This window comes from Lynx rufus, unplaced genomic scaffold (genome assembly GCF_022079265.1).
Source record: "Lynx rufus isolate CCGP_SWC_20201006 ecotype Redwood Valley unplaced genomic scaffold, mLynRuf1.p SCAF_5, whole genome shotgun sequence".
NCBI lineage: Eukaryota > Metazoa > Chordata > Mammalia > Carnivora > Felidae > Lynx > Lynx rufus.
The window spans coordinates 91,558,130-91,575,096 of NW_025814867.1; the positions used below are offsets into that span (position 1 = coordinate 91,558,130).

The 16,967-nt window shown below is 37.2% G+C and overlaps 1 protein-coding gene across 7 annotated transcripts in view; it reads left to right on the top strand.

Annotated features, from left to right (window-relative positions):
- GOLGB1 (golgin B1) overlaps positions 1 to 16,967 on the top strand; it is an 88,006-nt gene that overhangs the window by 56,268 nt on the left and 14,771 nt on the right. For 4 of the 7 annotated variants that reach the window (XM_047100193.1, XM_047100196.1, XM_047100195.1 and 1 more), the window contains 2 exons: positions 332 to 2,246; positions 16,273 to 16,451. In XM_047100193.1, coding sequence (XP_046956149.1) covers positions 332 to 2,246; positions 16,273 to 16,451 — 2,094 coding nt within the window. Of the gene's footprint in view, positions 1 to 331; positions 2,247 to 15,095; positions 15,182 to 16,272; positions 16,452 to 16,967 lie in introns of those variants that run through there. The other 3 variants (XM_047100198.1, XM_047100201.1, XM_047100199.1) reach the window with 3 other exon arrangements.

Genomic DNA, 16,967 nt, shown 5'->3' on the forward strand with positions numbered 1-16,967 from the left:
ACCAAGATAATTCCTTTAAGAAGCTAGACATTAGCTTGTCTGGAGCAAAGTAAAACAAAATAGAAAATATTGCTTTCTAGAGTGTGCAAAGTCATGCCACTAAAATCAGCAACAATATTTGGGAGTTTATGACTGAAATACCCTTAGGTACAATATACCTTTAATACAGAGCACTCAATAGAACTAATATCTCTTCATTAAAAGGATGAGCACCTTGAATCATAAATATTGATTCATTTGTAGGTCTGAGTACTTGTTGTATGTGTTCCTTAGGCATCAGGTAGTTTTTCCTTGAAATCTGTAATTAATGACCTCCTCTCTTTTTTTCCAGGCTTGAACATGATAAGCAAATTTGGGAGTCCAAGGCCCAGACAGAGGTCCAGCTTCAACAAAAGGTCTGTGATACTCTGCAAGGGGAAAACAAAGAACTTTTGTCCCAGCTAGAAGAGACTCGGCATCTGTACCACAGTTCTCAGAATGAATTAGCTAAGTTGGAATCAGAACTTAAGATTCTCAGAGACCAGTCGACTGATTTAAATAATTCTTTAGAAAAATGTAAGGAAAAGAAAGAGAGTTTGGAAGGGATCATAAAGCAGCAAGAGGCTGACATCCAGAATTGTAAGTTCAGTTATGAACAGCTAGAGACTGATCTTCAGGCCTCCAGACAACTGACTAGTAGGCTGCATGAAGAAATAAGCATGAAGGAGCAGAAGATTATAAGCCTGCTTTCTGCCAAGGAACAGGCAATCCAAGTAGCTGTTGCTGAACTACATCAGCAACATAATAAAGAAATTAAAGAATTGGAAAACCTGTTGTCCCAGGAGGAAGAGGAGAATATTGTCTTGGAAGAGGAGAACAAAAAAGCTGTTGACAAAACCAACCAGCTTATGGAAACACTGAAAACCATCAAGAAGGAAAACTTGCAGCAGAAGGCTCAGTTGAATTCCTTCGTTAAATCCATGTCTTCTCTCCAGGATGACCGAGACCGCATAGTAGGTGACTACCAACAGCTGGAAGAGCGACATCTCTCTGTCATCTTGGAAAAAGATCAACTCATCCAAGAAGCTGCTGCTGAGAATAACAAGCTTAAAGAAGAAATTCGATGCTTGAGAAGTCATATGGATGATCTCAATTCTGAGAATGCCAAATTAGATGCAGAACTGATCCAGTATAGAGAAGACCTGAACCAAGTGATATCAAGAAAGGACTGCCAGCAAAAACAACTACTTGAAGCCCAACTTCAGCAGAATAAGGAGCTAAAAAGTGAATGTGCTAAATTGGAAGGAAAGCTGAAGGAGTCTGAGGAAGCAAAGGAGGATCTGCGGAGGTCCTCACTTGCTCTAGAGGAAGAGAAACAAAGTTTGTCTAGAGAGATTGAGAGCTTGAATGCATCTATATCTCAACTAAAGAAACAGTTGACAGCCTTGCAAGAAGAAGGAACTTTAGGGATATTTCAGGCCCAATTAAAAGTAAAAGAAGAAGAAGTACAGAAGTTAAGTACTACCCTTTCCTCCTCTCAGAAGAGAATTACAGAACTGGAAAAGGAGTTGATTTGTGTTCAGAAGGAAGCTGCCAAGAAAGTGGGTGAAATTGAAGATAAACTGAAGAAAGAATTAAAGCATCTTCACCATGATGCTGGGATAATGCGAAATGAAACAGAAACCGCAGAAGAGAGAGTGGCAGAGCTAGCAAGAGATCTAGTGGAGATGGAACAGAAATTACTCATGGTCACCAAAGAAAATAAAGATCTCACAGCACAAATCCAGTCTTTTGGAAGGTCTATGAACTCCCTACAAAATAGCAGAGATCATGCCAATGAGGAGCTTGATGAACTGAAAAGGAAATACGAGGCCAGTCTCGAGGAGCTGGCACAGCTGAGAGAAGAACAGGGCCTCTTAAGCAGGGAGAGAGATGCTCTTGTTTCTAAAGCTGCCCTTTCAGCGAACTCCACTGAGGATAGCAGCTTGCCTCACCTTGAGAAACTTAACCAACAGCTTTTATCCAAAGATGAGCAACTGCTTCACTTATCCTCACAACTAGAAGATTCTTACAGTCAAGTGCAGTCCTTTTCCAAGGCTATGGCCAGTCTACAGAATGAGAGAGATCACCTGTTGAATGAACTGCAGAAATTCCGCAAGTTGGAGGAGGGGAAGCAGAGGTCTGTGGCCCAGCCTGTGACCAGCCTAGCTGAAGTCCAGAGTTTAAAAAAAGCTATGTCATCACTCCAAAATGACAGAGACCGACTAGTGAGTGTCTGGTTCTCTTTCTGATCTTTGTTTGAGAGTTTTTGAGCCTGTCTTTATAATTTTCGTCTCCATAGAAAAAAGATAAGCACATTCTTATACATATTATCTGGGAACTCTGAAACAGTATTATCCATTTCACAGATTCTGTGTGGTCTTAGAGAAACACAGACATTACTTAAATTGCTTTAAATCTGCCATTCCATTTAAAAACAATTACAGATTTTCTGTGCACAAAACTCTCTGTTGGTTACAAAAGAATGAAGAGATGGAGGCTGTTTTATATGTTTTAAACACACACAAATATTTCCAGAATTTGTCATAGTTCAGTGAATGAAGGTATAGGGATCATTCAGTGCCTTCTTACAGTGACAGTTTAGCAATAGGTCATCTGGTAGAATTAAGGGTAGAGAGGATTCAGTTCATCTCATACTTATATATAACTCAACCCTAATTTGTCACAAAAAAGTTAAATGTAAAAAGGGTTAATTTAAATAAGTTTAATACCCAACTTTTTTTCAATCTGAGAGAAAGCTAATGAGGATCTCTAATACTAAAATTTTGCTGCTTTTAGCAGGATCCAGTAGTTTAATCGAGGTCTGTTTTCTTAAAAACTTCCAGGTTATCAAGATTCAGAGGCAAAAATTGGAACTATATGAGCCAAGCCAGGTTCTGCTTTGTGACATTACTGCCTTCACTTTCATGACAGTTCTTGACTCTGTCAAGGCCATGTACTTAGGCCAAATAGGAAATAAACTGAGCTTCAAAAGGTTGGATTTTCCATTTTAAAAAGTGACCAGTGTCCAGAATATGAAAATTCTAGTTTTTAAGATTAGCCTGAGTAAAAAGATCATTTCTCCTACCTGTAAATTTTTTTTTAATGTTTATTTTTGAGAGAGAGAGACAGAGACAGACACAGAGCATGAGCGGGGGAAGGGGCAGAGAGGGAGACACAGAATCCAAAGCAGGCTCCAGGCTCTGAGCCATCAGCACAGAGCCCAATGTGGGGCTCAAACCCACGAACCGTGAGATCATGACCGGAGCTGAAGTCAGATGCCCAACCGACTGAGCCACCCAGGCACCCCTCCCCTACCTGTAAAGACTTATTCTAATTTTTCTTTTTCTTTGTAGATAATGTGTTCATTCATATTACACTTAATATCTAGCATTTATAGATAATTTTTTCATTTTTGTAATCCAAACAAAGCCCCTCTTTCCAGCTATTGTTTTGACAGCAATACAATGTGTACATATTTGTTTATATTTTAAAAATAGTTTCAGTTCAGCAGACTTTGTCCTAGGAGCTTATTAAACTTTTTTCATTGCTTTCAGAATGCAAATGTGAAAGGTTTTCATCAGGACAGTATATACCTCAAAGCTGTAGTTTATAGCACCCAGGACTTGATTATCTTCAAAGTCAAACTCTTTTTCCTGGAAGCTATTATGTTAGATTCTTAATTGACAAGGTTTTGTTTAATGAATTGCTCTACTTACCATAAACACTGGGGACTAAACTTGCTACCTCACAATGCTTTCTATCTCTCAATCCCCATTCCATATTTTTTTCTGCTGGATATTTACAAGCCAAGTCAGCATTTTATAATTTCTACATTTCTATAACTCATAGTAGTGTTCTTCTGTTCCCTAAGGCTCATAGCTATCCATGATTTTATTTCATTTAATCATCAAGGTCTATCACTTTACTCACAGTGGGCCTCAAATATCTTTTTCTTTTCCATCATCGGTATCTTAAGATAAGTTCTTAACACTATACACTTAACTGTTGTGATACTGCTTCTTTGAGTTTGTCACCTTTCCAGTATATTTTATATATCATCACTGAATAAATCTTAAGCTCTTCTTTCTTATTACTATACTGCTCAAAAATCTTTAAAAGTTGTATAACTCTAGAATAGGCTTAGGATTCAAACCTCTGGCATTTGACACCCTATATCTTGTTCAGGTCCTTCTTTCCAGCCTTCCTTGTTACTACTCCATTACTCATAATCTTCATTGCAGCCAAACTGAACTCCTCATTATGCAGTAATCATATCTAGTACTTCCACATTACCATCCTCTGAACCAAAATGTTCTCTCAATTTTCCTTTGTTGGGCAAATATTTCCCACTATTTAAACATCACCCTGGAGCTCAAATTCTCTGGTTGTATTTCCAAATCACTTAATTGTCTATTGCCTTCTGTTTGTACTTCTCTAGTACTTTGATTTGTTCCATATTGTCTTGATGTATATATGTGTATGTGTCTGTGTGTGTTTAATTTCTATACACTTAATATTTCCCTGATTAGATTCTAAACTCTTGGTTAAGTGTCATGTCTTATACTTGTATGTATTTCCTATGATTTTTAGCATGGGGTAATTAATTAACTATATGGTAGATAATCAACATAGTTGGGGATCATTCTCTATTTTTGTGGTTGTTACTGAAAACACTATTTTTTCCATTTTGTAAAACTGTCATGTAGGGGAGTTACGGAAACATTTGAGACTGAGGCCTTTATTTCTGCCATGAATGAATCCTAAAGCCTAGGCAGGGTTATAAATCACATGAAAGCCTGACAGTCTGACTGGGTGATACTACAAATGAGGCCCATTGCAGTCTGCTGAGGTGCTTCTGCATACTTCTTGAATGTATCATTAACTGTCCATCAACTCTTTTCCCTCATATCTTGTTCTCAGTCTATGTCATGGGCATTGAAGCATATAGTCTCTCAGTCACTGGCTGCATATACGATAGTTATGGGAGCTATCTTAAGTCAACCACTGTCAGTTTCAACATTCACCTGAGGCTAGCAGTTTATCACCTCTTTCTACAACACACTCCTTTTCCCTCAGGACCACTCCAGAAATGATTTAGATCCGGAAGGGATTTAGCTTACTTTGGTTCTCTTCTTTACTTAGTTATTCAAGGGAAAGTCTGAGTGTCCAAGTGGCAGAGAATTAGCCCTGGGGATTCTAATACAATGTCACAAACAACTCTGAAAACATTCCAGAGTTTTCAGTCTGTCCGAACTTCCTTAGGACTTTCCCATAATCAAATAAGCACTTAGACAATGTTTACCTAAAGGGTAGAGAGCAAATCTCCAGAGCTGCCTTTATCTATACTCATTTCATTCTTTTTTTTTAAATTGTTTTTAGATTCCAGTGTAATTAATGTACAGTGTTACATTAGTTTCAGGTATACAATATAGTGATTCAGCAATTCTGTACATTACTCAGTGCTCATCAGGATAAGTGGACTCCTCGTCCCCTTCACTTGTTTCACCCATCCCCCTGCCACCTCCCCTCTGGTAAACACCAGTCTGCTTTTTTGCCTCTTTTTTCCTTTGACTGTTTTGTTTCCTAAATTCCACATATGAGTAAAATCATATGGTATTTGTCTTTCTCTGACTGACTTATTTCACTTAGCATTATACACTCTAGACCCATTCATGTTACACATGGTGAGATTTCATTCCTTTCTGTGACTATTATTCCATTGTATATAAATACATCTTCTTTATCCACTCATCTATTGATGGACCACTTGGATTCCTTCCATATTTTAGATATTGTGTTATTGCTGCTGTAAACATAGGGATGCATATATCTTTCTGAATTAGTATTTTTGTATTCTTTGGATAAATATCCAGTAGTAGAATTACTGGATCATATTGTAATTCTGTTCTTAATTTTTTGAGGAAATTCCATACTGTTTTCCACAGTAGATGCCATCAGTTTACATTCCTAGCAATAGTGAGTGAGGGTTCCTTTTTCTCCGTATCTTCACCAAAACTTGTTTTCTTGTGTTTTTGATTCTAGCCATTCTGACAGGTATCTCATTGTGGTTTTGATTTGCATTTCTCTGATAATTAGTGATGTTGAGCATCTTTTTATGTGTCTGTTGGCCATATGTCTTTTTTTGGAAAAATATCTGTTCATGTCTTCTGCCCTTTTAAAAATTGGATTATGTGGGGGTTTTTTGGTGTTGTTTTATAAGTTATTTATATATTTTGTATACTTACCCTTTAGTGGATGTATCATTTACAAATACCTTCTCCCATTTAGTAGGTTGTCTTTTTTTTTGTTGATTTTTTCCTTTGTTCTCTAGAAGCTTTTTATTTTGATGTAGTCCCAATTGTTTATATTTGCTTTTGTTTTCCTTGCCTTAGGAGACATAACTAGAAAAAATGTTGCTGGGGCCAAAGAAATTACTGCCCGTGCTCTCTTCTAGGATTTCTATAGTTTCAGTCTCACAATTAGGTCTTTAATCGATTTTGAATTTATTTTTGTGTATAGTGTAAGAAAGTGGTCCAGTTTCATTCTTTTTCATGTAGCTGTCCAGTTTCCCCAGCACCATTTGTGGAAGAGACTGTCTTTTTCCTCATTTGTCATAGATTAATTGATTAAATCATAGGTTTACTTCTGGGCTCTATTCTTTCCAATGATCAATGTGTCTGTTTTTGTGCCAGTACCATAGTGTTTTGATTATTACAGCTTTGTAGTATAGTTTGGAATCTGGGAGAGTGATAGCTCCAATTTTGTTCTTTTTCGAGGCTGGTTTGGCTATTCAGGGTCTTAGTGGTTCCACACAAATTTTAGGATTATTTATTGTAGTTTTGTGAAAAATGCTGTTGGTATTTTGATAGGGATTGCATTTGATTAAGGATTGCTTTGGGTAGTATAGACATTTTAACAATATTGGCTCTCCCAGTCCGTGAGCATAGAATATCTTCCCATTTTTTTGTGTGTGTGTCATCTTTAATTTCTTTCATCAGTGTTTTTATAGTTTACAGAGTACAGGTCTTTCACCTCTTTGGTGAATTTTATTCCTAGGTATTTCATTATTATTGGTTGCAATTGTGAGTAGGATTGTTTTATTTATTTCTCTTTCTGTTGCTTCATTAAGTAAATAGAAATGCAACAGATTTCTGTATATCAATTTTTATTCTGTGAACTTAACTGAATTCATTTATCAGTTCTAGTAGGTTTTTGGTGGAATCTTTAGGGTTTTCTATATATAGTATCATGTAATCTGCAAATAGTGAAAGTTTTACTTCTTTCTTACCAATTTGGATGCCTTTTATTTCTTTCTCTTAATCTGATTGTTGTGGCTAAGATTTCTAGTACTATGCTGAATAAAAGTGGTGATGGTGAGAAAGGAAATCCTCATGTTGTTCCTGACCTCAGGGGAAAAGCTCTGTTTTTCCCCATTGAGTATGATGTTAGCTGTGGGTTTTTCATATAAGACCTGTATTATGGTGAGGTATGTTCCCTCTAAACCTGCTTTGCTGATGGTTTTTGTCATGAATGGATGTTGTACCTTGTCAAGTGCTTTTTCTTCAGATATTGAAAAGATCTCACATTGATTTGCAAATATTGAACCCTCCAGCATCTCAGGAGTAAATTCTGATTATGGTGAATGATTTTTTAAATATATTGTTAGATTCAGTTTGCTAATATTTTGTTGAGGATTTTTGCATCTATGCTCATCAGAGTAGTTGGCCTGTAGTTCTCTGTTTTAGTGGTGTCTTTATCTGGTTTTGGAATCAGGGTAATGCTAGCCTCATACAATGAATTCGGAACCTTTCCTTCCTCTTCTACTTTTTGGAATAGTTTAAGAACAGGGTTAACTCTTCTTTAAATGTTTGGTAGAATTCACCTGTGAAGCTGTCTGGTCCTGGACTTTTTTGTTTGTTGGGAGTTTGTTGATTACTGATTCAGTTTCTTTGCTGGTATTGGTTTGTTCAAATTTTCTGTTTCTTCCTGCTTCAATTTTGGTAGATTATATGTTTATAGGAATTTATCCATTTTTTCTAGGTTGCCCAATTTGTTAGCGTATAATTTTTCATAATATTCTCTTATAATCCTTTGTATTTCTGTGGTGTCGGTCACTTCTTTTTTTCATTTCTGATTTTATTTGAGTTCTCTCTCTCTCTCTCTCTTTCATGAATCTCACCAATATTTTATCAATTTTGTTGATCTTTTCCAGGAACCAGCTCCTGGTTTTATTGATCTCTCCTATTGTACTTTTAGTTTCTATTTTGTTTATTTCTGCTCTAATCTTTATTTTATCCTTCCTTCTGCTGGTTTTAGATTTTTTTTGTTATTCTTTTTTTTAAAGATCCTTTAAATGTAAGGTTAGATTGTTTATTTGAGATTTTTCTTGCTTCTTGAGGTAGGCCTGTTTTGCTATAAACTTCCCTCTTAGAACCACTTTTGCTGCACCCCAAAGATTTTGGATCATTGTATTTTCATTTGTCTTCATGTATTTGTAAGTTTCCTCTTTGATTTCTTGGTTGACTCCTTCATTAGTAGCATGTTATATAATCTCTATGTATTTGTGTTCTTTCTAGATTTTTTCCTTGGGGTTGATTTCTAGTTTTATATGTAGCATTGTCAGAAAAGATGCATGATACCTCTTCACTCATTTTGAATTTGTTGAGACTTGTTTGTGGTCTAACATGATCTATTCTGGAGAATATTTTATGTGCACTTGAAAAGAATGTATATTCTGCTGTTTTAGGATGGAATGTTCTGAGTATGTCTGTTAGGTCCATCTGGTACAGCATGTCATTCAAGCCACTGTTTTCTTGTTGATTTTCTATTTGGATGGTCTGTCCGATTTCACTGGAGTGTTAAAGTCTCCTACTATTATTGTATTACTGCTGATTACTTCCTTTATGTTGTGGGCTTCTTTATTTATTTGGGTGTGCCATGGTGGGTGCATAAATATTTGCAATTGCTATATCTTGTTGGATTGTTCCCTTTATGATTATGGAGTGTCCTTCTTTGTCTCTTGTTATTGTATTTACTTTAAAGTCTATTTTGTCTGATGTAAGTATTGCTACCCTAGCTTTCCCTTGAAATCTATTTGCATGATACATGTTTCTCTGTCCCCCTCAATTTTAATCTGCAGGTATCTTTAGGTCTGAAATGAGTCTCTTCTAGACAGCATCTAGATGGGTCTTGATTTTTTATCCATTCTGTCACTGCATGCTTTTTGATTGGAGAGTTTAGTTCATTTACATTTGAGGTAGTTATTGATAGGTGTGTACTTCTTGCAAATTTGTTGCTTGTTTTACAGTTGTTTTTGTAGATCTTTTCTGTTCCTTTCTTGTTCTCTTCTCTCATGGTTTGCTGTCTTTAGTGATATACTTGGATTCATTTTATTTTTTTACATATCTATTACCAGTTTCTTGATTTGTGGTTACCATTAGGTTTATATATAACATCTTGTGCATATAATAGTCTGTATTAAGCTGATGGTCACTTAAGTTTGAACTAATTCTAAAAGTACCAAAATTTTCTCCTCTCCCCTCCATGTTTTAGGTATATAGTGTCATACTTTACATATTTGTATTTTGTGAAACCCTTGACAGGTTTTTATAGATGTACTTGATTTTACTGCTTTTGTGCTTCCTACTTTTCTTACTTCTGCTTATGGTCTTTCCTTTCCATTTGAAGAGTCCCCTTTAACATTTCTTGTAAGGCTGGTTTGGTGGTGATATATTCCTTTAAATTTCATTTGTCCTGAAACTCTATCTCTCCTTCTATTCTGAATGGTAGATAAAGCCCTTCTGGATAGAGTATTGTTTATTGCAGGTTTTTTTCTTTCAGAACTTTGAATATATCATGCCACTCCCCTGTGTCCTGCAAAGTTTCTGCCGAAAAATCAGCTGATAGTTTTATGGGCTTTCTGTTGTACGTATTGTTTTCTTTTCTCTTGCTACTTTTAAAATTCTCTCTGTATCATTAATTTTTGCCATTTTAATTACTGTATATCTTGGTGTGGACCTCCCTGGGTTGATTTTGTTGGGGGTTGTGTGTGCCTCTGGATCTGGATTTATGTGTCTTCCCCCTGATTAGGGAAATTTTTAGCTATGATTTCTTCAAATAAATTTCCTGCCCCCTTTCTCTCCTTCTTCTGGGATCCATATAATGCAAACGTTATACTTGAAGATATCACTGAGTTCCCTTAATCTATTCTCATTCTTTATTCATTTTTCTTTCTCTTGTTTAGCTTGATTGTTTTCCATTACTCTGTCTTCCAGTTTACTGATCTGTACTTCTCTTTTCTCTATTCTGCTATTTATTCTCTCTAGTGTAGTTTTAATTTCAGTTATTGAATTCTTCCTCTCTGACTGGTTCTTTTTTTGTGTGTTTTCTGGTTTTTTGTTGAGAGTCTCACTGAGATCTTCCACTCTTTTCTCAAGTTCCATGAGTATCTTTCTGACCATTACTTTAAATCCTCTATCAGGCATATTGCTTATCTCCATTTCATTTCTCTCTCTTTGTCCTGTTCTTTCATTTGGGGCATATTCCTCTGATTCCTCAGTTTGCCTAACTCTCCATGTTTGTATCTATGTGTTAGGAAAGTCAGCAACATCAAGTCAGCTGTGGCAAGTAGTGGCCTTATCAAGAAGAGATCCTGTGGTGCCCTGTAGTGCAATGTCCCTTGTTCACCAGAACCTGGCATTTCAAGGCGTTTCCTGTGTGTGTTGTGTGCACCCTCATGTTGTGGCTGAGCTGTGTTTGCCTTCAGTGTAGTGATCTGCAATGGCTCCTTTTGCCTGTTGTGGGCAGAGTTTGGTCCCTGTGTTGTTAATGGGCCCGTCTGGGGCTGTCTTGGGCTTTAGTTGGGTCAGACTAGGTGTTTGCCAGAGCTGTGATTACACTGAATTGCAGGGAGCTCTCCCTGTTTTATCCCCTGGTAGGTTTTTGTTAGTGGGTGGGGATTGTAGTCAGACCAGGTGTCTCCTCCCAGCCCATTGCTAAGGCTGCAGTCAACTACTGTGTGGTTATCTTCCCCTCTCCTTTGGACAGGAGTCACTTTGGAGTGGTATTGGCCCCTGTTGGGACTGTTTGCAGAATACCACACCTGTGGTGCCATTTTGGATATACTCCTACTGAGGCCAGGTTGCAGGGGATGAGTCTGCAGAAGAACCCAGGGGTGGGGCACAGCAATCCCAAGTGGAGAGTGTTTGTGCTGCACTGGTTCCTGCAGACATCTGCATATATAGGGTGGGGGTGGGAGGGAAATGACACCTGCCAGCTCTTTTGTTCTTGGAGAAGTCTCCCAAAGATCCCTGGCCCTCCAGCATACACTCTGAGATTAATAGATAAATCTTCCTGTATACCCCAGGCATTTTTCAAACTGCTGCTTTTATGCTATATCTCAGCAGGGCTATTTGTTGTGCTCTTTATTGGAAAGGACTTAATTTTCTCTTGCCCTCCAGCTCTCCCAGAGCCAAGCTGTTCATCTGTAAAATTCTAGGTGGTAAGCCCCACTGATTGTAAAAACTCCAGATATTAGCTCCCTTTGGTTCTCAAAGCCAGTGTTATGAGGCTTTGTCTTCCCAGTGCAGGTCCCTGTGACTGGGGTGCCTGGTATGGGGTCTGCTCCTCTCCCTTCTCTGTTCTTGTGATGTCCTTCCTTCCCATGGACAGTCTCCTGAGTCAGCTTGGCTCCTGACTGTGTTTCTACCTTTCCTGCCAATTTTTGATGTGGTCTCTTCTGTATGTTTACCTGTGGAGTCTGTTCTGCCAGTCTTTGAGTCATTTTCAGGGTTGTTTACACTGATGTGATTGTTATCTAGTTGTATCCTTGGAACAAGGTGACTTTAGGATCCTCTGACTCTGCCATCTTTTCTGGAAGTCCCCTATACTCATTTCATTCTGAAAATGACTTGAAGTAGCATATAAAGATATGAGCAGTTTTTCACGATAATATAATGCAAGTAACTGGGAAGGAAGAGAAGATGAGGATAGGAGAGAAAAAGATTAAACCAGGAGTAAATTTAGTATCCCAAGGAGATGTCACAATATCTTTTTAGAAAGATGGGTCATCAGATTTTTTTCCAGCTTTCTGGCAGCCATCAGAAATAGGGAATTAAAAATCCATATACATGAATTACAATATCCATGTTTTAGGGAAAAGGAAGAAAGAAAAACTATTTTGTTCAATATAAGAATAGTTTATTGAGACCTGCAAGAAATTTCTTTTGTGTTTCTATAGAGAGGACCATATGAAATTGTGAAATATCCTTTACTTCTCTACAATAAATATAATAGTTATTTCATAGGGGTTAAAAAAATTTTTTTAATGTTTATTTATTTTTGAGAGAGAGAGAGAGAGAGAGAGTGCAAGTAGGGGGAGGATCAGAGAGAGAGGGAGACACAGAATCCGAAGCGGGCTCTAGGCTCTGAGCTGTCAGCACAGAGCCCAACACGGGGCTCAAACCCACAAACGGTGAGATCAGATCTGAAGTCGGACACCCAACCAACTGAGCCACCTAGGCTCCCTATTTTATAGGTTTAATTTAGCCATTCCTTGCTGTAACTGCATAGCAAAAGAATTTTGTCTAGTTTCCTAAAGGTACTTATACAAACAGCTAAAATGCAGTCCCAGACACACAGCTTCCTGATGATCTAGTCTATTCCAAGATTAATATTTAGAGTATCTGGATTAGAGGAGTGAATAAAGAATATATTTAGTGCATAAAAATGTTTTTGTTTTAAAACAAAACAAAATGCTTTTCTTTTTTGTTTAAAAAAATAAAGTTATATGCACATCTATGTCACTAAATTCTGCATATCACTCAGTTCTACGTGTTTGATTAGAAAAACAGCACTCCCAACTCTGATTCTCCTCCTTCCAAGACACTTTGCTTTTAACTCTCTTATTATTTTGGTGTTTTCTCGGTATCTAAATATCATGCTGGTAATGCATCTTGAGTTTTAATTCTTTGTATTAGCTATTGACTGTCTTTTATGCTAACGGGGATTTATTTAGGTCTCTTTCCTCTCTCTGCTTCCATGGTACATATGCACATTTTCAGTATACAGCCCGTTTTCCATTCTACTGATGTAATTTGCATTCTGGTTAATTCAGTATTCAGTGTTTACATTTTTAAAAAAATTTTTTTTAACGTTTTATTTATTTTTGAGACAGGGAGAGACAGAGCATGAACAGGGGAGGGTCACAGAGAGGGAGACACAGAATCTGAAACAGGCTCCAGGCTCTGAGCTGTCAGCACAGAGCCCGACGCGGGGCTTGAACTCACGGACCGCTAGATCATGACCTGAGCTGAAGTCGGCCACTTAACCTACTGAGCCACCCAGGTGCCCCAGTGTTTACATTTTTATGACTACAAGTAAGAGCTGAGACATGTTACTTTTATTTTCCTCAGCATTTTTTCCCCCTTAGAGTTAATAGCTGTATTTTTGTTGTTGTTACTAGTTTTCTTTGTATTTATCAATATAATTTACCTCTAGGCTTACTGCCATTTATCCACATATCCTCTTAAGGTGTTTATTCCTATCAGTTTTGCATTTATGAAGAAAATTCTGGAGTTTTTTTTTTCTTGCTCTTACATGAACCAGTTGCTGTGCACTGCTAGTTTTCATCCTAGGATCTCTCCCTTCACCTGTTTCTTGTATTCGATCTCCTGTTTCTTGTATTCCAGGTCTTCCTTGTCTTGGTTTTGTGTCTTCATTTTGTTGGAAGAAATCATTTGGTAGCTCCCTAAGAAAAGATACAGGGGAGGTAAATTTATTGAAAATGTCTTTTTATCTCTCATACTTGATTGATAGTTTGGCTGGCTATAGAATTCTAGGCTGAAAATAATTCCCCTTCAAAATTGTGAAGACATTGGTCTATTGCCTTTTATATTACATTGTGGTTCAGGAGTCTAATGTTCGGATTGCTGATCCTTTATAATCTATTTCTTTATCTCCTTTTCTTTTTGTCTCTCTCATTTCTTTTTGGAAATGTATAGAGTTTTTAGTCATGTATTCTGAAATTTCATGATAATGTACTTTGATGTGGATCTATTTTTATTCATCATTTTCTCTAGTCCTTTGAATCCAAGAAGTCATACTCATCAATTTTGGGAGATTCTTTTGAATTCGGTTTTACCATTTTCCCTATCCTTTTTCTCTGTTGTCTTTTTTTCTGAAAAGCCTGTTATTTAGATGTAGGACCTTCTGGATTGGCTCTATAATTTTCCTTTCTATTCTTTTTGCTATACTTTGGGAAGACTTTCTCACTTTTATCCTTAGAACCTTGTAATGAGGTTTTCATTTTTATGATCATGTTCCTAATTTCTAAGTATTTCTTTTTTTTTTTTTTCTTTTTCTTGTCACATAGATAGATGTTCTTAACTTATTTCTCCAAGAATAGGGGTGGTAATTTTGTTTTTTGATGTTTTCTTGTAATGAATTTTTCTTTATTTTTTATTTCTGCTCTAATGTTTCTAATTTCCAATATTCTCTGTTAAATCTTCAAGTGTATTATATTCTTCCTCCTGCTAATCTCTTCTGAATTACTTTTCTTTTAGTTCTTTTCATCCCAGACTTAATGATATCCATTCTTCAGATGGGGGTTAATCCTTGAATTACTCTTCATGTTTAAGGGTAAGGTCTAAAAAGCTTGTGGATGGGGCTTACCAACTGTGAGGTTGGTGATTGCAGGGTGATCTTGCTGAACTTTTTGTGGGTAGTCCCCATGTTGTATCTTTAGTTCCTCTTGGGCTGGTCAGATTTTCTAGAGAAGACTTCTCATTTCCTGCATGGATGATAAAGGCCTGCGTGCCAGCATTGTCCAAGCTGAGTAGGGGAAAGACTTCAAGCATTCAAAAGGCATACATTGACTCAATCACCCTTGTTTTAGAGCATTACTTTTCCCTTCAGTTGTGCCTGGTATTTGATGGCCCAGAAACACTTCTTTTACCTTCTCCAAAGAATAACACTCTAGTTGTCTGTTAGAGTTAACAAAAGATATGGAAGTAAGAGGAGTATTTAGGGATGTAATTGTTTTTTAAGCAGCTTTCATCTAATTCTCCTTATTTCAGCCACCACCTTCTCCCTATCCCCATCACTATCTTTTCCAGAGGTACCTGGTGCTGTTAATTCCTGAGCCTTTTGAAGATTCTACAGAGTAAGTTCCATTGGTTCTTGGCTTTCCTTACTGCCAGCTTAAGATTTGTCTTTCCCAGATCTGTTAAGTCAGTTACCACTTACGCATCTGCTTTTCAGCTTCCAAAATTAATTTTGTTGTTGCTGACTCCTCTCTTGTTCTTCCTGTTCTTGTGTTTTATGCTTATAAAATGATGCCTTTATTGTACCTTTAATGATGTTTCTAAGAGTGGGTGAAAGAGACATGTGTTCAAGGCACCCTTTTAGCCCAGGTGTCCTGACATTATGTCTTACTACCAAGCTTTTAAAGAGTACTGGGGATAAATAATTTGAAGATATATCTGGAAGGTAGGTAGAGAGTTTTGTTAATTAAAGGCAAGTCCACCATCATTATATGACCATCATCATTATTACCATCACCACCATAACCATCACCACTACCACCATTAATTTCGTCAGTTAATTCTCATAATCTAATGAGAAGTACTATAAGGAAGGTAAGGGAAATTTTATAGGTAAGGGAAATTAAGGCTTAGAGGGTGTGAGGAATGTACATAGGGTCACACAACCTATGTGGGCGGGATGTTGGATCCTCAAAGCCTAAGTACTCTTATTAATCCCTGGGCCTGGGCATCACTGCCTTCTTTTCACAGTCAACATTAGCTAAGCTAGAGTTAAGGTTGATATCCATGTAAGAAAGTTTAAAAGCCTAAGCAGGGCACAGGGCTAAATAGAAAGTCAATCCATCTTTACATTTCTTGTTCTGCGGAGGTACCACCCATAAAGAAACTGTAGGTCCTCTAGGTCTGTCCTATGTCCAGGTTGTAGATCTAGAATCAACTGGGGACCTCAGGAGCAGGAGGCTGGGGTACAAGTTGCAGGAATGGTCAGGCCCTATAGCCTTGATGGCAGCTCTATGGGGTGATTCCCACCAGCCTGGCTGCCTATATTTCACCATTTTAGAGATTCATGTTGCAAATATATGTCAGTGAACCTGTTAGGTGCTGATAGTCTGTCGTGGTGTCTGACTGACTTAGCAGGGAGCTGCTGATGACTTACAGCTGGGTGAATGAGATGTGATGAATCACCCTGTTACTTTCCCTTTGGTTAAAGCTGAAGGAATTGAAGAATCTGCAGCAGCAATACTTACAGATTAACCAAGAAATCACTGAGTTACGTCCACTGAAGGCTCAACTTCAGGAGTATCAAGATAAGACAAAAAATTTTCAGATTATGCAAGAAGAGCTAAGGCAGGAAAATCTCTCCTGGCAACATGAGCTGCATCAGCTCAGGTATGATAATCCCTGCTTTTTGACTGTTTTTCTTTTAGTTTTCTTTTTTTTTTTTTAGCTTTTTATTATAAAATATAGTTTTATAAGAAGTTACAAAAATAATACAGAGAGCTCCTGTATACCTTTCACCCAGTTTCCTCTAATGGTAATATCTTACATTACTATAGTATACCCAAATTAGGAAATGACATGGGTGTGAGTCATAGACCTTTTTCAGATTTCATCAATTTTATGTTCACTTACATATGTATGTATGTGGTATGTGTGCATAGTTCTGTGCAACTTTATCATATGTGTAAATAAATGTAATCATCATTGAAAATAGTCACTTCCTCACCCTCCCATGCCAATATCCTACTCTGGCAACCACTAATCTGTTCTCCACCTCTATCATTTTGCCATTTTGAGAATTTTTTAGAAGTTTTTATTTAAATTCCAGTTAGTTAAACATACATCATTTTAAGTGGAATCCTACAGTATGTAACCTTTTGAAATCAGCTTTATTCACATATCATA